This window comes from Armigeres subalbatus, chromosome 2 (genome assembly GCF_024139115.2).
Source record: "Armigeres subalbatus isolate Guangzhou_Male chromosome 2, GZ_Asu_2, whole genome shotgun sequence".
Taxonomy (NCBI): domain Eukaryota; kingdom Metazoa; phylum Arthropoda; class Insecta; order Diptera; family Culicidae; genus Armigeres; species Armigeres subalbatus.
This window is the reverse complement of record NC_085140.1, coordinates 14,966,829-14,991,129: the sequence shown is the minus strand read 5'-3', so window position 1 is coordinate 14,991,129 and position 24,301 is coordinate 14,966,829. Positions and strand designations below refer to the sequence as shown.

At 39.1% G+C, this 24,301-nt stretch overlaps 1 protein-coding gene and 1 long non-coding RNA gene across 2 annotated transcripts; one reads left to right on the top strand and one right to left on the bottom strand.

Moving 5' to 3' along the window:
* Positions 1-267: 267 nt before the first annotated feature.
* Positions 268-1,536, top strand: LOC134214035 (uncharacterized). Its single transcript, XR_009979616.1, has 3 exons — positions 268-455; positions 596-1,021; positions 1,112-1,536. It is a non-coding gene; the product is annotated as an uncharacterized LOC134214035 (long non-coding RNA).
* A 17,978-nt stretch (positions 1,537-19,514) lies between these two features.
* On the bottom strand, positions 19,515-20,954 carry LOC134214034 (neuroserpin-like). The gene is made up of 2 exons (XM_062693476.1): positions 19,764-20,954; positions 19,515-19,697 (listed from the first exon to the last, which is right to left on the bottom strand). The coding sequence occupies exons 1-2, from the start codon at positions 20,782-20,784 to the stop codon at positions 19,573-19,575; spliced, it is 1,146 nt and encodes a 381-aa protein (XP_062549460.1). The 5' UTR covers positions 20,785-20,954; the 3' UTR covers positions 19,515-19,572.
* Positions 20,955-24,301: the final 3,347 nt, after the last annotated feature.

Sequence of the window (24,301 nt, the reverse complement as noted above, 5' to 3'; positions counted from 1 at the left end):
ATTTATGTTAGAGTATTTGTAAGTGCAAACATCACATCAAAAGCCCAATCAAACAGAACAACTTCGAAAATATCAACCAAGTTGGCCATCAACAGCTGCACTAATCCAGTTGTCACGCTCCCGACAATCTGACATTCTCCCTTGATTGCTAACGGGAACGAAAAATTCCGGTCTCCCTTGATCCCACACACGATCTGGGTACGGCCTAATTAGAATAAGTGTAGATAAAATGCAAATGCACACGACTTTTCACGCCATGCGCCGTTAGTTAGTTGGCCGTTAGCTGCATTTACACAACATCGATACGCCGCCGTCCATCGGAAAGCGGTCGGTCCGGACAGATGTTGTCATACCGTTCCCATTCGTCCAAAGTTTAAATGCCAATCGAACACAGCGCGCGAACATTAATTTCCCAGACAAACAAATGTAGGTTCCTGCAAGACCGCCAGAGAAAGGTAATCACGCTGGACGGCCACGGTCGGCCAACAGCACTAGACAAAGTACATGTGTGACCGTTCCCGTCAATCGCCTCCCCATGTGCATATTGTTTAAAAATCATGAAAGTTGATTTAAATAAAATATTCACAATGCGCAGATGCAGAGCATGTGTCAAAGCAACAAACGAACGGGGCCTGGGTTCAGTTGCAGGACTCCGGGATTCGAACAACCACACACATCGCCAGCTGACTGATTCCTTGGCCGAACGATTTGAACCAAACAGAACAGAAGCGGAGGGTGATTAGGCAGGAATGTTTGCTGCGCTGCGCCGCACTCTCATTGTAAAGCCAAGCACCGAGCAAGCGCCAGTTATCCCTTCATAAAACACTCCATCTGCGCGTAAATGTGGCTTACAACATGCATCAACAACGCTAACTACCTTCAACATTTCTAGCCTAGCGGAGGAACTGTGGGCTAGAGAGTGGAAGTCGATGGGAAAAGACTCGAATAACGGTAAATAAGAGCATAAGCACATGATATTTTCCGAATAATCAAGAAAAGTACATTGAAAGGATTCTACAAGGTAGGAAGAAATTGAGGATTGACTTTTCATATCACATTGAACCCATCTTACAGATGCGATAACGATTATCGTAGTTGCTTTTATTTGTAGCCCACAGTCCGGAGCATATAGGGACCGATAGACGACACAGCGAATCGAGGAGCAGAGGTAATGAATAGGAATAAGTGCATATGACTGCAAAATCAATCTGCGCTCAGGAGGCGCTTCTGAATGAGTGTTGTCCTTGGCAGTTATCGATGGTAAGCGCCCGCTCTTTTTCCCATTGGACACCTTTCACCCTTGAACGTGGGACTGACTGGCTTTGATGCGGCAGATGAGAGAGGTTTCGTCACATATGCGATGTGAGTGTTTGCTTAGCAGATGTGATTGGGATGAAGTTGACGCCAATTATAAAGCCGAATGAAATGCCGTAAGGGTTTTACGAATTCGTAGTTGTATTCTTATTGTATACAAATAATACCGTAACACTATTAGGGAACCATGTAACTTCATTTTCAAATCAATTTTAAATAGCCAACTAACCACTAACAAGAATCAAGTTGTCACTTAGTTTTCTGCATGTGTTATGTGTTTATCTATTTAATATAAAATATTAAAAAGATAAACACATAACACATGCAGAAAACAAATTTTGTCCATTGCTTTTATCTCTCATCTGCCCACTACCATGTATAATGTTCATTACTTGAAACTAAAAATATGTGTGATTTTCATGAAATACCCTAGAAACTTTGGGAACATTTCCTCTGGAAATCCGGAAAAAAGTCTTCTGGAAATCCGGAAGAGTTTCTTCTGAAAATCCGAAATGATTTTCCTTAGAAGAAATATTTGGAAGAAGAATTTCCTCTGGCAAATCAAACGTATTTCGACCTCAACGTTTTCAGTGTCTCGTACTCGATTCAATTGCAGTGGAGTGCAGTAGAGTTAAATAGAATAGTACTGTTCAGAAAGCTCAGCTTATTGTTGGTGAAACTGGTAACACTGAAACAGTCGAAGGAATATAAAGTGACTCGTATGTTGGGAAAAAAGGTCCGCTAGATTATGTTACTAGAATTAGATTATCATATGAATTTATAATGTGAATGAATAATAAAAACACAGATTAACCCACCTTTGGCCCATTCTTAATCGTAAGAAAATATTTTCAGACTCCAATATTTAAAACGAGATAAAACTACTCAACTTCCCAAGGCGATTGAACGTGTAAAGTGGCAAATTAGTTGCCTACCAAAAGGCGGATTTCATGGGTTGAGTTACAACAAAACTAATAATAACGCACTTCGTCGTTTGAGTCGATTGGTATAAACACTATGCAATACTTGTGTGTGATAATGTCGGAGAGTTGCTGGTGGTAGAAGTATGGATCTTGTGTTGAGTAACATTATTGCATGGATGGATGGATACTACAGTGATTAGCTTTGCATGAATGCATCACCCGTATTGTTTCAAAGAGGAAGTATACCTGGACATACACAAAGGACATTTCATAATTTCGTTCACATCTTGGAATAAATAAGTAGGTACACTCTCCGGTATGGGTACATCTAAAATTGGTGAGTGATTTTAGAACGTGTTATCGTTGTGTTTGTATGTTTGGATCAATCATAAATATTAATTCTAATAAGAAAAAGGCAACCAACCTGTAGCTGTCAGTCTCTCACAAAACATTTTCGCACTGGCAAGTAAATATTAACCTTACAATCTTTACGAAAAACTGAAAAGTGCTAGGTACATGCTCCTAGCTGTTTTTATGAATCAATAAAGGAATGTTTGTTTGCAGAGTCGCAAGTCTGTCCCGAAATATTTTTAACGGTGATCAAGGGTTTTGTATTGGGTAGAAGTAGATGACACTGAATGAATTTATGTTGGAATAGCAATTTCATTAAAACAACAATGGTTTGAAACGCCATCACATCGAGTGGTTAACAGGCAGAACAGTTAGTTTTTTTTTATTATGTATTATTATTGTCTCACTTTTGAATATTTCGGTTGGTTGTAGATAATAAATGGTTTAACTTACACAGGAAAATAAAAAGCACTGTTCGAAATCGCCACTGAGGATAATGGAAACAATTTCTTCACTCTAAGAATCAATGTTGAAAACAAAATCCTGGTAAATAGGCAGTTTAACATGGAAAACTTTTTTTCAAGATTCGATCGTTTCTGGAATAATGAAGCAAAACATGAATAAAAAGTCAAAATAATGAGAACATTGTCATACCCCAATCGCTGTCATCAGACTCCTCTGTGTCATAAATTTGTAAAAGCTTCTGATGAAACCTTTCTTTGTCCAGCGCTAGTTCCTTCCACTCATCGTAACTCAAATCGCCGTAACGCTCCATGGTTTGACGTATACTGTCCCACCAAGTGAAACTTGGACGACATGACCGCAAATGCTGAGCTCGCAAACGTGCAGCACAACGTATTGGGTGTGATGGATTCCGCCTACGAACATGCCCCCACCACCGCATCTGGTACATACGGACCTTTTTTGTGATTCGACGTTTTCCCAAACGTCGATTAATTGAATGGATAGCCATAGTATTGTCAGAACCCCGGCGCAAACTGGCCATGTTCTGAACAATTTGTCTCTCGTAATTTCTCAATGAGTTACGGCTAGGAGCGATAACACTTTCGTAAATTATACGACCTAGCTCCCACGTAGGATTGTAATTCCTGAGAAACTCCATGACTATTCTGTCATGGACGTTCCAGTTTGGACGTTAAATATATGCCCAAATAACGCAATGGTTCGGTTGTCTTATACATTTGTCCTCCAACATGTAGCTCCGTCACAGGTTCTCCTTTTGACTCTCTAACCAGCAACTTACACTTGTCAGCATTTAAGGTAAGCCCAACATATGATAGATACTCTTTGATTTTTGATAGAATAAGTTCCAAATCATCCTGATTATCAGCAATAATTATTAAATCGTCAGCGAATGCCAATATTATAGGAAGTGTAATACGGTCGGTTTGATCTAAACGGAGATTAGGAACTTCATCAGCTACTGACTCCAGTACTGCTTGTATTATCAAATTAAAAATGAACGGCGACAATGGGCAGCCCTGCTTAATCCCCCTAGATCGATGAAATGGCCTCGAAAGTTGACTCTTCCACAGAACTTGTTGCTCTTCACCTCTCAGGCATTCCAGTACGCGGTTAATGAAGGACACTGGAACTCCCTTTCCTTATAAACAAAAAAATTAAAAAATCTTCGGAATATATAATCAATAGACATACCTTTTAGTATGGCAGGCAAGGAATCCAAACTAACCCTATCGAAAGCCTTTTCTATATCCAAAGACATTATGAGGGTTGATTGTCCACCATTCCATCTTTCCTGAAGAACTCGCTGCAAAACATGTAGATGGTCAACTGTCGACCGCTCTGGCAAAAAGGCAGCCTGATGAGGTCCAATTTCCGGAACAAGACTCTGTAGTTTTCTCAAAATCCAGCTTGCATATACCTTATAAGCAGTGCAGCTTAGGGATATTCGACGATAATTGCTCATTGTTTTGGGGTTCTTTACTTTTGGAATCGGCACGACTAAAGAGTGTTTCCAGTCGGTAGGAAGCTCTGAGATGGTTCCATCGTCACAATACTTGAAAAACTCCGCGTATAATGAGTCAACGCCTGGCGACTTTCCGTTCTTCATGCTGCTTACTATATTCTGCACTTCTATAAGAGTAGGAGCCGCCAATAATTCTGAATCCTGTGGCTCCGTTAGTGATTGCGGAATTAGAGATGGACCATTATCACTCAATGTCCAGTCTTCAAGGCGAATTGTTGCTGCTGTTGTCCTGAATACATTACGCTTCTTGTTGAATCGTTTCAAATACTGAAAAGTTCGATTAATCCGCTCACCAGCAGGGTACTGATGAAGGTCTTGGAAAAACTTGCGAATCTCACTCTCCTCGTATTCCCTAAGCTTCCTACGCAGCAAGTCTCGTGCCTCCTCTAACTTAAATACCCACTTAGCATGTGCAGAACGATTAACTCGAAAAGAATATCTCTTCACATCGGCTAAAGCTTTCCGGCACTCCCTCGTAGGAGGAATCCGCGAAATGTTGCCTAAAACATCCTTTGCGGAATTGTACACCTTTGACTTTAACAGTTGCCATGTCTCATCAACGGTCAAAGATGATACAGCCTCAGGAGTATTATCGGCCAACCGTGCTTGAAATCTCTGTTGGATATCGGGTCTTCTTAGTAGGGATGGTTCAGCATTGAACTTAGTTCTCACAGAAGTGTTTCGCTTCGTTGTTCTTCCTTGATTAGAGGAAGATGAACTTGTGCGTGAGATAGTGACATTGCACAAGAGTAGTTTGTGATCGGTACAAAGCGTGGTGTGAAGAACACATTGTAAACGCCTTAGATTCAATCCGGAATGTAGAGCGGTCAACAGATGGTCAACTTGGCTACGGAGCGTGCCATTTGTCCATGTCCATCTGAAGCTCTCATTAGAGTTGAGTTGTGTCGACCGAACAGCAAGGGAATGCAAACGGAGGAACAATTTCATTTGAAGACCGTTTTCATTAAAATGCTCGTGTCCTGCATATTTTCCGATGAGCGACATCTCGTCTGCACTCAGCTGTAGACTAGACAAGTGACTATTGAAATCACCAGCAATGAGAAGGTGATCACTACTTCTCAATCGGCCAACAACGGTTCCGAGAGTGCTAAAGAAAACGCCTGCAGCGCGATTTGGTCCATGTACGTTTATAACATCCAAGGTACGAAAACAGTCACCAGACTGAAAGACAAATGAATATATTTCCAAAAATTACAAGTATTAAATTACCTGGTAAAATATTTCGGCATGTTGAATATTGGTACCTGCATATATGCTTTTCTGAATTACGGCATTTACCTCCTTTTGAATCAAAATTGCCAGGCCCCTTCTTCTATTAGCAGTGCGTCCACTCATGTGCCACTGAAAATGAGTCGTCGAAGCATACGCGCACTCCAAATTCACCTCTTGTAGTGCGGCTATCTGCACTCGTTGGGCCATTAACAAGGCATCAATCGCATCTCGTTTGTCCGAGGAACGACAACCGTTTACACTTAGTGAGGCGAAACGCAATCCTTTTTTTGAGTCAACCGAAACGGGGAAATTGTCAGTTAGTTGGGAATCTGTCAGTTCTCTCCTAGCCACCTTCTGAGCGACTAACATTGGATCGGGTAAATCACGACGTATCGTGGACAAGTGACGGTGAACATGCTCTGTAAACAGAACACTACCATACATAGTTCCGGAGCTCGTTGTGTATTCCAGTATGTGAATTGAAGTATTTGATGTACGCTCAGATGGGTCATATCGTAGAACACCTTGAAGTCCACCATGGGTAAATATCGTCATGTTCAGCAGAGCAGATAGTACCAAGAGAGATGCAAGTCCACCATTATGACGTCCAGCCCGTAGACGGAGCGCAAAACTTGACAAATCATTTGTGTCATCACAAACAAAACCGCAAGCAGCGAGAAACCCTCTAGGCATATTCTCGATTTCATCTGCAGCTAGACACCGAATCAGTCCAATGGTTTCATCGGAAGCGACCGTACACGTCAATTGATGGAGAATTGAAAGAAAAAACGCGTCGCTCACGTAACGTATAATCTACCCAGATATATATCTACCTTTTCCGCAACTGAGCAATTTGAGGAAATCAACTCACATGCATAAGCTTCTACAGTCTCAATATACAAATGCAAGTTCTGGCGGATTTCGGCCACTGCAACCTCCCTGATATGCTGGCTGTAGGTCTTAAATGAAGGATGTTTAGGGGTCATTCCAAAAAGCTGATGGACAATTGATCCGAATAGGCAATCACCATCGCCAGGAATATTTAAAAGCCAAAAATATTTCCACTTTCATCTCGAACTTGTTCCATTTTACGCGGAAACTTCAACTAACTTGCACTTCGCACCAAGCCACAAATTCGAAAAGTTAGAAAATGGCGTTGCATAAACGAACGCGTCCAATGATATTTGTATGAGTAAGCATTTGCACTTGTCAGTATAAACCGCCTAAATACAGATGTGAGCGTGTGCTGTGTGAATTAGTATATACGGTATATACGGAAAAGGGTTGTACCGAATACACTTTACATCAAAGCCGAAGTTAAGGCTACGTTGCCTGGGATAATCAGGGTGGTGGGGTGAGAGACGACAGACAGGTTGACTGTGTAGATAATATAATGAAGATTTTTAATTACAGCGTACATATATGTATATAATATGGTGGTTGATCCAAAAATGTGGGCTTCGTGGCTGTGCGGTTAGCGACGTCAATCGTCTAAACGCATGTGCTATGGAGTGTGGGTTCGATTCCCGCCCCAGTAAGGAGAACACTTTTCGTGATCAAAAATTCTCCACTGGCCCACTGGGTGTTATGTGTTCTGTCCGTTGTCTCATGCAAGGTGTTAAGTGTTCAGTCTGTACAACCTCTGGTCGAAGATGGTGTTCCTGTCTTTTTATATGTCTATGTGTTCTGAGATGCGACATGCAAGGGTAAAAATCAATGTAACATGCAGCCTGCCACCTTTAACGATGAAAGCTTTTCTATCAAGATGTCAAGGTCGGCCATAAAAATACCTTATATCACTCATGTCGCTGATACTTAAATCATCATATCAAGTGCAGTTAAAAATTCTGAAACTTTAATATAATGTAATATTGAATACAAGATCCGTAATATATATAACCGGTAATTTGAAAAACCATGTAACTATTTAGTACTGTTGGTAATTCTAGACATTAAAGTTCCTCAAGTCAATCCACATTGCCAAATCCAAATGTGCATGTTCATTCTCAATATGATGTGGATTGCCTGCAGCATATCAGTGTACAGGAATCAGGATGAATCTCTTCAAGAAAAACGTTTGCCAAATGCTTACCCCTAATATTGTTCATTAGGCCTTTAAGAAGGATTCTGCTTGATATCTAACACCTTCGTAAAACGCATTCTTGTGATAAAAAGTCGACGTTCAACTTTAGTAACTAAATGCAAAGATCCTAGCAAGTCGTGTCTCAAAATACAAAATTTGATTGACAGTTTATTATGGTATCCAGGTGGAAACGAAAAATGTGTGCAATACATGTCTGTTAGTATAATCAGTGGCGTCGCGTAGCCTCACTTTTTACCTGTGCCGACCCAAAAAGTGAAAATTTTGATATTTTGACAGCCCAAATGGAAAAGAAAATTATCAGAGTCGTTTATACTAATCAAAGTCTAGTTATTCTAGGCATTTCCGCACACCAATTCCTTAAATTTAAACTCAGTGCACAGGTGGATTGGGGGTGCGCCACTGAGTATAATAGTGTGAATTAGTATGTGTGTCCAAATGAATGATGAGGGTTGCATAAGTCGAACCACTTACCAAGGTGTATCCTGATTTATGTTACCATTAACTTCTCCCAAATAACAAAAAATCCTTCCTGTGACAACTGTGGAGATGCAGAGGTGTTCTCGGTCTTTAGTAGCAACGGATGTCACACTAATATTCCCTCCCTTCCTCGATGACCGTAAGGACGTGGCCAGCGCCGTTATTGACTCTAAAAGCTTTGAGCAACCGAAACGTGCACATTGAGGATGGAAAGCTATACCCAGGCGCCATCCAATTGGTTCTCTGTGCAATTTCGCTTGTTCTGGTCAATCACGGAGTAGCAACTACGAATTGTACGGTCATCATGCTCATGCTCATGCTCATGCTCATGAGTCGATTGGTATAAACACTATGTGTATCTGAATTATTCTTTAGTATGTATACGTTTAGTATAGTTCCTAGTATACGAGAAAGGTCAAATAATCTTGAAACGCATGAACATCAAACTTGTTCCACTACCTCAGAATCCAATGCACATTGCTATTCCGAAAACACCTGGTTTCTGATCTCTCTTCAATTTTCAAAATGGTTGCCATTCAAAACATTGACAAATGTCTTGGAAAGTCCTCTGGAATGATTAGTTTGATTAGTTAGCAGAAACTGGAAGTGCTTTTACACATTACAACAATACAGGAGTTAGGCAAAATGATTGAGATAGGCAAAATTTGGCCCAAATTCAAATTCTTATAACTTTTTGAAAAATTGATGAAATTGGACAAAACCAGAAGCATTTGACGGCAAACTTTGTCAAGACTTAGGAACATGCATGGTCACGAATACTGGCCACCGGACACCGGAGATGTTCCGGATTTTCGGAGGCCATGTTAAAAACACATTTATTTTGCCGCTCGTATTTTTGTGTGGTTTGAAGTTACATCGATGAATAGCATTTTCCTAGAAACTAGATCTTATTGAAAATTGAATGCGGACGGTTGCGCTAAGATCCGTTAAAAAACGTCCGAGACCATAGTCATTTCAGTAAACCTGTTTCTCGATACTATGGTTAATTATCGAAGTATATCCTTCCAATCACGTATATATTATCCGAAATCATATCAATATTGGCATCAAACATTAAAATTTTTCATGAAGATGCTTTAGGCAGCATATTCAGGACGATCAGTTGCCCTGACCACTCTGTAGTAGGTTCCAGGTGTCCCGGGGAAAGTGGTTAATTGGAAAAACGTCCAGAACTATATCAATATGGGTACCAAACTTCAAGATTTTTCGAGGTGATACTTCTAAATGCATTTTAGAACCAGCAGCTGTCATGACCACTCTGTAGTAGGTTCCAGGTGTCCCGGGGGAAGTGGCCAATGTAGCCAGAATGTCGGACGACAACCCGATTGCGGTCACGGTGGATCGACCAAGTGTAAGATGGCCTGCGGACCCTTCGCAGACTTTGAGGTCATGGATCGAGTAGAATGGAGACGGAATGGAGATCTTTATTCAGCGAAAGCCACATTGCCTTTGGTTTGTTTAAAAATAAATAAATAGTTAAAATGATCACTCAATTAGGTAATAATCGATCCATCATAAATTTATTTCGGTTACGCGTTAATTTTTTTTATGTTTTCATAAGGACGATCCATCTGCCACCAGAACGCCTGGATTCGACGGGGGATGGATTAATTTAGTTCAGAAAAATATATTAAGCTCGTTTAGTGGAATGTATTAAACCGTCTAAGACGAATTAAGTACTGTCCATTTAATTCCACCAGTTAATTTTCGTTATCTTTGCAGATACGTATTTCGACCACAACTGTGTGGTCGTCTTCAGTGTCTTGTACTTGACTCGACTTGTCACACACACTTGTATGTGCTTCGAACCACGTTTTGATGATCTTCGCTCTGTGAAACGGAGCGTTATCACCCTGAAAGGTTCCATTCCCTCCAGGAAAGAACAATTCCATCATCGGCAGTGCCTAACCATCAAATAAAAAAAAATGTCATGTTCAGTAGTTGTCATCATATGAACAAATACCTTGTCTTCCAAAATAATTTGATAATCGGCAGCCTTCACTTTGCCCTTAAGTGCCATAATAGGACCATGTCCATGCCAATATTTGGCATTCCACACCATTACTGAGCCACCGCCATGCTTGACGGTAGTAAGGAGACACTCTTTATTATAAGCCTCTTCCGGTGAGCGCCAAACGTATACTCGTCCAGTTGTTGGAAAAAGTGTGAACGATGATTCATCAGACCACACGACCTGCTGCCATTGATGCGCTGTCCAGTCTTTGTGGGCTTTGTACCATCGCTTTCTTGCGTTCGCATTCTTGGGTTTTATCAGCGGTTTGGCAATAGCAGCGCGGTCCAAGTAGAAACCGAATCTTCCATAGCTGCAGTTGCTTTTACAGCAGAAATCCGACGGTCTGATTTGACGATCCGTCGCAATGAGCGTTGTTGTCGGTCATCCAGCTTCCGTTTTCGTCCTTTGGTTTTTCCTGGTGCTGCTTTTCCCTCCATGTATTGGGCCATAATTCTGCAAACTGTTGCGGGAGATACTCCTACCAATTTGCAGGTTTCCGTAATCGATGCACCTGCTTCATGTGCACAGACTATGCGCTCACGCTGGAACACGGAAAACACGGACGACATTATGAACCAAACAACAAGAAGACTACTTTTTTTATATACCTACACAAAGCTTCTGCACACCATGCAATGAGAACAAAAGAATTGTAACCTGAAAAAAGCGCTAGCATAGACTCATGCGAAAGGCTATTACAAAAAACATAAGGCAAAAGTTTTGCAGCAACAAAACCTACAAAAATAGAATTTTCATCAACGTTTTGGTTTCTTAAGATGATTACTGATTACATACACACCTGGATAAAATTCGACCTCAGCATTATTAGAGGACGACGTAGCATTTTAGAGACATTCGTAGAGAACTGCAAAAAATGAATCTGTATAGCCACGCTGCTATTGCCAAACCGCTGATAAAACCCAAGAATGCGAACGCAAGAAAGCATGATGGTTAGGTGCTGCCGACGATGGAGTCGGTCTTTCCTGGAGGGAATGTAATCTTTCAGGATGATAACGCTCCGAATCACAGAGCGAAGATCATCAATACGTGGTTCGAAGCACATGCTGATGATTTTGATCACCTGCCCTGGCCTGCACAATCGCCGGACCTCAATATAATTGAGCCGCTATGGTCAACTCTCGAAGCAAGAGTGAAAAACGTATTTCTTCCTCCATTATTGTTAAAGCAGTTGGAAGAAATGCTTATCAACAACATTATGAATCCATTCCTCGTCGAATCCATGCGATTCTGGCCGCAGTATTACTCGCATATCCGAAATAAACTTATAATGGATCGATTATTAGTTACCTAATTGAGTGATCATTTCAACTATTTATTTATTTTTAAACAAACCAAAGCCGCTGTGACTTTCGCTACATAAAGAAGCCGTCTCCATTCTACTCGATCCATGGCCTCGAAGTCTGCGAAGGATTCGCAGGCCGTGTCCCACTTGGTCGATCCACCGTGACCGCTGCACACCTCTTCATCTTGTACCGGTCGGTTCATTATCAAAGCATCATCATCAACTCAGATATTACAACATTTTTCGACAATCTTCTTCTTCTTCTTCTTCTTATTGGCATTACATCCCCACACTGGGACAGAGCCGCCTCGCAGCTCTTTCCAATCCGAAAATTGCCAAGACCGGCACCGGGAATCGAATACAGCCACCCTCAGCATGGTCTTGCTTTGTCCCAACAATAATATCTACAATTATCTGTGAATATTTTTTTTTTTACAGAAGACATACATGAAGAATGAAGAAAATGGTGTTGAACTTAATTTTAAGGGTCTGACCGGGTGGTTTTTTAATTTTCGAACTATCACTTTTAAGTTTAATTCTGCAAATGAGATTAAAAAAACAACTAGAAAAAATTCAATGAAAGTTAATTGCCTATTTTCCGGATATTTGACCACGCCTTTGTGGGGCCTCCCCATACAAACAGGCGGACATAAATACTTTCTTCCTTCTTTCGAGCTTATACGATGTTTTATAATGTTGTTATAACAGGAAAATTTTGTTAAACAACAATCTCGATCATTTCGCGAATAACTTTTGAAAAGGGCCTAATATTTTGACAGCTCAACAAAAAAAAAATCTAGACGACATTGAACTTTTATTCACAAAATATCAAGAACAAAAAGGGAAGAACGTTTATTATAGTAAAATATTGAAATAAAGGTTGATCCACTTAGTATTTGGCCGCACAAAATTACATATTTCTTTGCCGAAGAAGTACATAAAAAGGTGGTTCAGGTTTTATTATACAGGGAATCTAATACACCCAACCGGCGGTTGTTAGATTTTCTAACAATTCTGTATAAGAATCTACCAACACCTGTATAAGAATTGGGCATATGCGAAATTATTAGATTCTTATACAAAAAATGTAAGAATAGCTTACAATATTGTTAGATTCTAATACAATATTTGTATAAGAATCTAGCAATTTCGCATATGCCCAGTTCTTATACAGGTTTTGGTAGATTCTTATACAGAATTGTTAGAAAATCTAACAACCGCCGGTTGGGTGTAGACTTTGAAGGAAAAAGTATCGAAAAATTATTCATCGGCATTTCGGATGAATTCTCGAATTTTTCTCTCAATACCACTCGATATTTTTTGCAGAGTAGAACGGACAACTTGATCTGACATTTTTTCACACCACTTATCCATATAAGATGGTTTTCTGATTGTTTTGCACCATTTCTTAAGTTTCCCTCTGATAATTGCCTAATATTTTTCGTTGGGCATTTTGGTAGGTTGGTAGTTTTTTTCAATAACGTCATTATCATTCGGTTCATACATTCCATTACATCCCGTCTGTAATGGCAGCTTGTTAAGGCTCAAGACTCCATCACAATGTTTTGAAAAATAATGACTGTATCACTTGTCACTATTACAATAGTGATGCAATTGGTACGGAAAAGTGCAGCAGCGATAAATAAATGTTGTTTACAACTGGGGTGGGTGGAAATAAGCCATTTTATAGAAAGCTCAAATGACAGGAGACCAAATACTAATATTTACATTTTACAAGGAACATTTGCGAAAATGAAATGAAATGATGATGATAATGACGAAATGATGATGGTTTACATGCAAATTTACCAAAACAAAGACCGAGCCGTTCACTCAAAATTTCGATCAGCTGTTCGAATCTGTCTCATAAAATGGCTTATGGGGTGGTAAAAATATGCCCGCTGATGCATAATGTTGCCAGACTTGACGAATTGTTTATTTTATATCATAAGACATCTTCATGGTGTACCAAATATATGGGTATTTGACGATTTAAAAATTTGTATACACCACTTGGAATGTAATAGAAGCTTACATAACATGTTAAAATTTTTATTTTTTGGTTTTATTGATCAATCCGACAAACAGCAATGATTTTTTCCAATAAATACAGAGATGACAGCGGTGAAGAGATGATTGTTTTCTTGTGTATGCATTGTTCGGATTGAATGAAGTTGCGTCGCGTAGATTTTGCACTCACCATTCCACTTATTGCGCTAGTGAATTTGAGTCTTCCGCATTTTATTGCATCCACAATACAGTCGTCAAACTTGTCTCTCACTTCGATATTTGGAAAGCAGTTTTCGACAGTTTTTGGGCGTGAAGTAAATTAATTGGTAGTCAAGATTGAAGAAAAATGTGAAACTCAGTTAGTAAATATGTTTTAGGAGTGATAAAATCTAGGAAATGATGGGTAAAGATCAAGTGAAAAATCAAGTAAGTGTGTATGTGTTTTATCCGAACGTTCGAACGTTAGTATGCGTTCGATGAACATACGAATATCGGCCTAGGGAAAACGCAGTTTTCAGCGTTTTTCCAGCAATTCCTCAGTAATTGCTTGTTTTGATAAGTGAAACATTAATATGGAAATGTCATGAAAATATTATGATGGAGGGTAAGTCCGTAAATAGCCCCAAAATATTGAATTTAGTTCAAAACTTTATTAGTATTAGTGCGGATTCGAATAAAATCATCGTTATTATCGGATTGATTACGGTTTATAGAGCCTTAAGTCAGGCCAAAGCAACACCGGACAGTCGTGTGATTGAATGGATGGCAAAAATCGCATCTGAAGACACCCAGTAGGGTAAGACGGTATAATGCGCCCCACCTGGCCAAAACGCCCCCCTTTGATTTCTAGACAACTATACCTAACTAAGAGTAAAAATCAGTTGGAACCTATAAATATTTGTAAAACCATCATACTATGTGAATGTGGAAGTATTTTTCTATTACACAATGAAAATAATAGCAAAATACAAAAAGGTACAGTTTTGATGTAACTTTTCATGTTTGTTTGCTCAACATTCTTGAGCGACTCTAGCATACTGTTCGGAAAACTTGCACTGGAACACTCAGTTGGGCAACAAAATAACTTTTCTCAGTTGTTAATATGATATTAAATTGCTTCCATCTTCAAAAATGTAACGATTTTCGAAAACATGTCTCACTGGCCAAAACGCCCCAGTGTAGGCAGGACGGTATGCCCTTACCAACTGTACACAAGCGCAGCTGCAGCAGTTGCTTCCAATTTGTATGGACAATATTGAAATGTAATTTACACCTGCTTAAATGGACTTATGTTGGTTTTTCAATGCCAAGCACATAAGGATTTGTAACCTTTTTGTTATGGGATAGATAAAATACTAATGATAAACTATGAAACGTGTTTGATTACGGTGGGGCGTATTGCCCAGGCCCTTTTCGAAATCCAGTTTTTCACGACTTTTCAAAAAAGCTTTATTACATATTCTCAGTAATATTTTTATATGACTACTCACAGACAATGCATTTGCGACTTGTTGAACTACCAAATAACACAAAGTTTGCATACATTACGTTGAAAAGTAAAAAGTTTTCATAGGAATTGTCTTAGGGGGGGCATATTATACCGTCTTACCCTATATAAGCCATTTTATGAGACAGATTCGAACAGCTGATCGAAATTTTGAGTGAACGGCTCGGTCTTCGTTTTGGTAAATTTGCATGTAAATCAACATCATTTCGTCATCATCATTTCATTTCATTTTCGCAAATGTTCCTTGTAAAATGTAAATATTAGCACAGATAACAGACATTGAAGCTAGAACAAATTTTATTGAAAATCCTGTGTAAACTTTTGAATTGATATACGTTGGCCCACTACTGCCATCTACTCAACTGATTGCGGCAGTACCTAAGGATGCAGCTGAATTACAACCGTCGAACGCAGCCAATGCATTTGACAGCCGCAATCAGGCTGCGTTTTCAATAACAATGATCCTTGCGCCATCTCCAATCGATTGCCAAACGCGGTCCCAATTTAAAATACATTTCAATTAACGGTTGCGGATGTTTACACACGTATAGGATGCCAGCCTCAACATCTGTTATCTGTGATATTAGTATTTGGTCTCCTGTCATTTGAGCTTTCTATAAAATGGCTTATTGTATATTTGCCCATTTATGGTCGCTCCAGTGATGAAAACTTTAGTTTTCTTTCCACAACTGCAGATGCTTTGACATACCATCAATTTGTGGGCAATCTTGCCTGCATAGACATATTCGAATTTTCGTGGGACATTACCCTTCCATTAGGAAAGGTAAAACTTGTGTCCCGGGAATTGAAAGTCCATTTTAATATTAGTTTCATCACCCATCAAAATACATCAATTGTATTTCGTCAACCAGGTTCTGTTTCAGGGTCCTGTTGGGATGGTTACTGACATCATACGATTTGAAACCTTCGCGCCAACAGATTATTTGAGCTGTGCTGTACGACGCAGTGAATCTTTTTGCTAAATCACGCAAGAAAATCCCAGAATTGTTCCGAACTGCTCTGCAGACTTTCACTTGTAGTTTTTGGTCGTATGTTCCACTTCTACGGTTGTTTTGTTCTACGCGATCTAGCAATAGATTTTCCCGATCACGTTTGACAGTTTTTACAGTCAATTTCAGTAATTTTAGATAAGCGGGCTTGGTAGTCATATGGCTACTGCTTCTGCCTCATACGCAGGAGGTCGTGGGTTCAATCCCAGGTCCGTTCCATTCTCCTACTTTGTATCTTTCTCTTTATTTCTCCTGTTCTAGCAATCGCTAGAACTGGAAATGGACTTCCATACCGTTTCCATTACTATTCCTATACCTTCAACTTGAGTATTCTAGCAGTAATCTGCTAGAATTGGAAATGATCTATAAAGCTCGTTTCCTACATCCAACTAGAAATTCCATCAGTTACCTTCTCCTATCTATCACATTGGCAGCTCGTTAACCAAGACGGACCTCTGCCTCTCCAACCTAACCCAGAAACTCCAACAAATTCCGCATGAACTCGTGGCAAGTGCAGAGGTATATTCGGCTTGCAGTGGGCGAGTGATTGCATCATCATTTCCTCCCCCTTCCCAACATTGACTTGCATTCTGACATGGCAGGCGCCAGTATGACCTAACAAATGAGATCACCAGTACTTGTACATTGAAGATGTGTGCTAGTCCCAAGCAAACATCTGTTGGTTCCCTGTGCAAGAACAGCTGATCTGGTCATAATGGAGTAGCAACTACGAGCAGTCAATCAAGCTCAAGCTCAAGCTCAATTTCAGTAATTTTAGATACTTTGAAATCCTTCCTCCTGATCATGTTGGATTTCCCACGTGAGTGTGCGAAATTTGTTCCCATCTCTCGCATTCCATTTTCGATAACTTTTGAACGTGAGTATCAATAAATACTGATGAAACATTCGCCATAAATTAATCAAACCTTCCGAAACGATGTGATGTACTGCGCCGCAGGAAATAAACGGCCAAATACTAAGTGGATCAAGCTTTATGTGTTGCAATGATGCACACTACGGAAAAAAAAGACAAGTTTCTTTTTTCAAATCGCGTTTTCTCAAAATGGCTTAAGTTTGCGCAAGATTTTCCGTGGGAATCTGAAAGTACACACTTGAATATCTCCGCGGGGGAATGCGAGGAAATGCAGTGAAAAAAGTGGCTGAATTTTAAAGTTGAAGAAATACCTCTAGTTTTCATTCGTTTTGTTCGTATTTTGATTTAAAAAAATTCCCTTCATGATATTACGATTTTCATTAGTATGATATGAAAGCTCTTTTAATTATCTATACAATGCGATATATAAACCTTGGTATATAAACCTTGGGGTACCTGGGCACTGTGGAATTGAAGGTAACGAAAAAGCAGATTGTTTAGCAAGACTTGGATCATCAAAACCTTTCCTAGGACCAGAACCATTTTGTGGGGCCTCAAAATGTACCCTCAAAATGGAACTAAAAACCTGGGAAAAAAATGTGATTGATGAAATCTGGAAAAAAAAACAATAACAGCAAGGCAATCTAAAAGGTTTATATCACCCAACAAAACTGTTACTCAAAAACTGCTCAGTCTATCTAAAAAAGATTTAAATATCTTCTGCGGTTTAATAACAGGACACTGCCCGAGTAAATATTATTTGAAACAACTATGTAAAGTTCAAGATGATACCTGTCGTTTCTGCGAAAGGGACACGGAAGATTCGGAACATTTATTGTGTACCTGTGAAGCACTTTTCCAAAAAAGGCGCAAATTTTTCGATAAAGGACTAATACAACCATCAGATGTATGGATGACTTCTCCCAGTAAGGCAATACATTTCATAAGATATGTTATACCTTATTGGAAAAATGCCTACAATCAGCAAGTGGAAGTCACTAGTGATATTCATAGTGATATGACACACTGACAAGGCACAAACATTAAAACGGGGCCTGCCACAATAGATCAACCAACTGGTCGCAGTGGAAAATGTACCCAACAAGAAAAAAAAAAAAAACCTTGGTATCGTATCAGAAACAAACCTGGTATGAAGTGAAGCAAGATTATGTCGAGAAAACCCGCGTTTTTACCTTTTATCAACTTTGATAACTAATATCCTAAAAACTATAACTCGTAGGGACCTGAAATTTTGGGAATTTCTTGTCGTGTGTATCTATTTTCGAAAAGAATAGTGAAAAAACAGATTGGTGAAAGTCGATTTTCGAAAACTCAGATGTGAATATGTACATTATGTGCAAGATTATGATTTGAAAAATGTATTGGAGGTAACTACTTTCCTTCGATGGGACTCTAACCCACTAAGCGTGAGAACAATGTCTTAAAGATAAAATGACAAAAAACATGAAAACTCGTGATATATGGGACGTTGGGGCAAAACGTGCTCAATAACTACATATAGAAATGTTCCACGTTCATGAAACAGCAAGCATTGAATTCCTTGGAAAATTCCCTTTCGGATAAGCCCTTGATCTCTTTTATATGTTGTTCGTAAAGAAAGTTAGATTTTTTCTCTCTTTTGACATCGGACTTCCCCAGTGTGTAATGGTTAGCATACGTGTCAATGTTATTAAATCCAAAGTAGATTGTTCATTCGTTAATAAAAAAAACTTTTAGTGTAATGATCTTTCGGGATGATGATTTAACTAGGGATAGCATTTTACTTATGTGAATTGAAATGAGTATACTGGCTGAATTTATAACTTTTCTAGTGAAAAAAGAAACGAAATTTGCTCAAACTACATTCCAAAGAAATGGTAATATCTTTGCCGGATAAACTCTAATAATCTCGCGGTTTTCAGCATAACATTCTGATTTTTTTTTCTGTACGAACTCAGTGTGTATCATAGTTCTTCATTGTGAACGGTGCCAATCAAGCTACCCAAACGTTGACCGATTTGTCCCAAGTTTTGCCCATAGCATAGAACGGAATAAGAACGGAATATTACACAGTCTAAGTAAACTGGACTAAAACCTCGTTTCTCATATCAGCGTTTCGAATGATCACGAAATAGCCGAACATTTATCCTCCACAAGCTAACACGTGTTAACCAGAACTGTGACCAAATCAATTTTCACTTCAAGTGTCGGTTGTAAAACGCACATTTTTCCATCCATGCTTATCGCCTCTCACCAACCACAACATGTGGAAACGTGTGACGCTAGACCAGACAAAATAAATTGACGTCTCCATCAAAAACAGATTTTCTTTCGTTCGACACAAAACACCACCAAAAGAAGGAAGTTTGTTATTTCGCTTACACTTGAAGCTATTTTATTGCCTTCAATTAGAGCTAAATAATTTACTGATAGTTGGAGTAATGCCCGACAAAGATTGTCGTATCGGTTGAGATCTTCTTGATGATAAATACGAACGGTTGATTCACATTGAACTGAATATTTTTGGAAGGGGAGTCCGCTCTGGAGGCTGTTGGAAAAAGAAATTCGTTTGTTTGAGTTCGTGGTTAAAAACAGATGAATAGGAAAAACTCACATGAAATGGCAGCAACATCGAAACCTTGCTCTTCTACCGTAAGTATGGCACTCTGTCGTAGATCGCTCAAACGCGACTTGCGTCCTTTGAAAACATTGAAGTCATTCTGCGAAAATAATGCGCCGTAACCCATTCTTTGGATGATGTGCTTGATCTCATGATTGAATCCAACCTGGAAGCGTGGTAGGGAAATATCCACAACCTTTGGCATGGCCGTTGTTTCGATATCATCAAACAAACCAGATGAAAGTGAATTCATGAGGGTTTCAAAGTTCCCAGATGGCCCGCGAGGAGCCAGAATCCACATTGCAAGATCGCTCTCTTCACTATAAGGTATTTGAATCGCATGGTAGGTTTCGTCCATCTTGTACAGAACTTCTAATGTCTCGTGCATCATATCAACTTGACGAGCTCCATTAACGAAAGCGAACATTTGACGATCCGTTTTTGATGTGGAGAACTTCTCAGCCCATGACGCTGTCAGTGCCACGACATTCGATATAAAAAGGTCTGAGTTGCTGTTTAGATCTCCTGTACTGACGAATTTCTGGATTTTTCCGTCGGTTGCTTCACTCACCCATCGGTTCAGACTGTTTGCCGTGGAGACATTGTCCTCGAACCTTACATTGTCTGGTGATGTTTTGAGAATCTTTCGCAACGCGGTTGCAAATTCATCTGATAGCTGGTCCTGATTTTTCCATGCTTTGAAGGCAATTTTCAACTGAGAACCACCTGCGATTTCTTCCAAAAACTCAGCCGCATTGTCGCTGGCAACCGATTTCTCCAACGGTAAATAGAAAGCTCGCTGCAGGCTTTGCTCCGCGGTGGCCCCAGCCACTTGGTAAAACGCAGCCACAACCAGCCTCACCGAAAGCGGCGAAACAACACAATTGGTTGATGCATTATAAGCTGCTTTGAAATACTCCATAGAGAAGTCCATATCTCCAAAGCTGAAATCTGGTCCATCTCCGCCGGCAACGACTGCAATCAGCCAAACCAACGGAATCACTCTAATTAGCATCCCGGCTCGAGAAGATAACGATCACGACTTTTCTGTAAACCAACGCGCGAGTGAAAGATCTGGGAGAAAGACACCCAACCTAAGCAGAGCGCGCAACCTGGCGATCACTTCTGGCCGGATTGAATCCACGCAGAAGACTATTGAAATGAGCTCGATTGTGGCCCACCTTGGACCAGTTAACACCTCTGCCGGGCGGTCTGCGCGATCTCATCGGAGCTTAAAAAATATTAATATAAGTGCGATTCAGTGACTCATCGGAAGAAATTGATTCCACTCCGGCGACGCGCTTCAATTCGTCACAATGCTGTGGTAGGGCAACAGTTCTATTTCACATCTTATTTTATATTCACATCGAAACTTGGGTTCTTGAACAAATGTGAGAGTAACATTAGCAAAACCTGAAGTTTGAAAAATATACAAGTAAATAATTTTTACTAATTTATTATTTGACAGTATGAATATGAAAGTTAAAACGGGTACATGTACCCTAAATTACAGAGAGACCGGAGAAATGGTGAGGGTGAATGAATTCTTCAAATATGGAAAGCATTTATTTGGTAATCGCCCACTTAATCGCTAATCCGCAAAAAGGTGGATGGATTTATTTGTTTGTTCATTGCGTTGCAGCATCGCTGGAATTGTTATTTGCGGTATTACCTAAGTCAGTCAGTGACCACTAGTTTCTCCTTGATTGAAAACTCATCGACCTAGCGGTGCGGGTATCTTTCTGTGTATAAAAACCCAATTCAATGCACCTAGTAGTGATACTGCCTTTCTCGCATTCAGCCAAGACACCAACGTACTACACACCCGTTTCAAATCACTTACTCGAGTAAAAAAATCTTACTCAATTTTCGTAAAAAGTGGAACTACTCAAAATTTGAGTAGTTCCACTTTTTACAAAAATTGAGTAAAATTTCCGTGAGAAAAAAAGAGATGGCAATACAATTTCACTCAGTCTCTGAGTGATTTGAAACGGGCGTGTATATCTATACATAATTATCTTCATAATTCTGAAACGCAATGGTCAATCGTTATCAAATTCAATAGTGATCAACAACACTGAAAAAACAGCAATGATTCGTTTTATTTGGTTTTACACTTCTATTTTATAAATAATCGATCAATAAACAGCATTTGTGTTACTCATGCTATGTATCTATACTGCAAATATCTACTATGTGTGAAAACAAATAGTCAAAATTTATCACATAGAACGAATATATTACAATTGAGAGCTAGGCTGAACGTGAAAAAAATGGCGTCCCAAGTGCAGTTTAAAATATTAGGGCTCACAGTTTTGAACTTGCCAGCAGATAATATCGGCGTAGCACCAACTTAAAATTCGGAAGTTGGAACTTTCGTACCGAACTTTCTTCCGAAATTTTATCTGTCAAACTAAATGATGCGTTATTTAGCGCATCTTTAGGCGAATCCAGCGCACTACTTCCGAAGTTGGGTTATTTGCTTGTATCTGGAGAAAAACCCAACTTCGGTATAAAAAGCGTTCTAGATTTATTCCGGATAGACAATACAGTCCCTTCCCGATTTTAGCAACACGACCGGATTTTAATGTTGCCAAAACCGGGAAAAAAATTCATACAAAATTTCATTTTTTTTTGTTTGCATGATTGAAGCTAAATACTTAGAATATGTACTACAAAGTATGTGGAGTGTGTTTGAATGATGCACGTGCATCATAATTGATATTTTTGCTAAATTATTTATAACTCGGAGATGGTAGTTCAAGCAAAACTGAAACAAACTTAAGAATGGTAATTAAACGATAATGTAACTAATAGCCAATTCCATAATACTACAGTCGACTCTCTACATCTCGATGTTCTGTATCTCGATATCTCTCCCTATGTCGATGGTTTCCTCGGTCCCTTCAAACTACATACATTTGGGCACTCTACATCTCGATAACCTCCCTATCTCGATATCTCTCTATCTCGATGTGTTCTGATCATATTTTGCTCTGGATTTACTCTCCTTATGTCGATATGCTCAAATTTTTAGGCTACTAGACCATCTGTGGACAATACCAACATATCAACAACATGATATGACATTTGAATCATTTGTTTGAGAAACTGCATAAGTCCATTTCACACAATTTCGAGAAAACAACAATAAACTGTTTTTGAACAAATTGGCAACGAATCTTTCGATTTATTCGATACAGATCAATAGTTTTTGGCAAAACTCAACACCCTGGGGCATTTCTAGTGCAAGAACTGTAACCAGTACTCCACAATTGCTCTTCAAAGTGCGTGGATATATGTAGTTTCTCAAACAAACGAAAAAAAAATCATATCTAGACCAACATTTGAAAAGGGCGTAACAGCCAAAATTAATTCCTTTTGATTCTTTGTCTACATATATAGCTATATATGTGGACGAAGAATCAGAAGGAATAAATTTTGGTTGTTACGCCCTTTTCAAATGTTGGTCTAGATATATTCCTGAACAAATTTTTTTTTTCGTTTTTTTTGCCAGAATACGTATTTTTGGAAGAGGATTCAGAATATATAAAAATCTCATTTTGGCCAAAAATGTTACATATGCAGTTTCTCAAACAAACGGTTCATTTGTTTTGTTGTCGTTTTTCATAGCAACAAGCTTTTTTGGATCTAGTGCCCATTTCAATTTTCCTTCCATTCCTCGATCTCTCCCTATCTCGATGGTCCCTTCAATATGTGGAGATGTGGAGAGGCGACTGTAATTTAATAATTAATAATATTTGAAATTAACAATAGCGTCGGCCACGTGCTTACAAAAATTTGTGGAGATAAAAAACCTTTCTATTGTAGTCCATTGAAGTGTTGACTTCAATCTGACATCTCATATAAATTTTAATCCACCAAAAATGCTTGTTTTTATCATAATTCACTATATAAATCAAATAACGATCCGACGGATACAAAATGACTAAATGTGCTACAAATTTTGAATTCTTATATAATGGATTTTGATGGAGGCAAACTTTCTTATGGGGTGTGATTAAGAGTAAAGTTCTGTCCACAATTTTCGCTGACATTATGGAAAAAATGAAGGCATAAGACGTCCCATTGTTTTAGAAAATGGTAACGGAAATCTGCATTCTGCACATTGGTCGAGCGTATCCAATTTAGTGTGAGTATGGGTTAACTACACTCGACTCACTAAAACCAAATCCCTTTGAACTAGTCGGTCTCCTAGCACTCTGTAGAGTCCGGAGTACGATATTAAAACACTAGATATAGGTTCAGGTTTTCAGCATCAACTGCTCTCACATGGTTTATTGCCATCCTATTTAAACTGGTTTGTTTACATGTATGTGTAACTTCTTTGAATGCGATTTATACCATTCGGCGATCGCGTTATTAATATCGAATGTACAAACTTATTTGAACTCACTCGAAAGTGAGTAAATACAACAATTCCTTATCCTTTTCAAAATTAATTCATTTAATCGTATTTCTTTAATAACCAAATATTTGCAAAACAAAAAATATAATATTGGAATCGATTA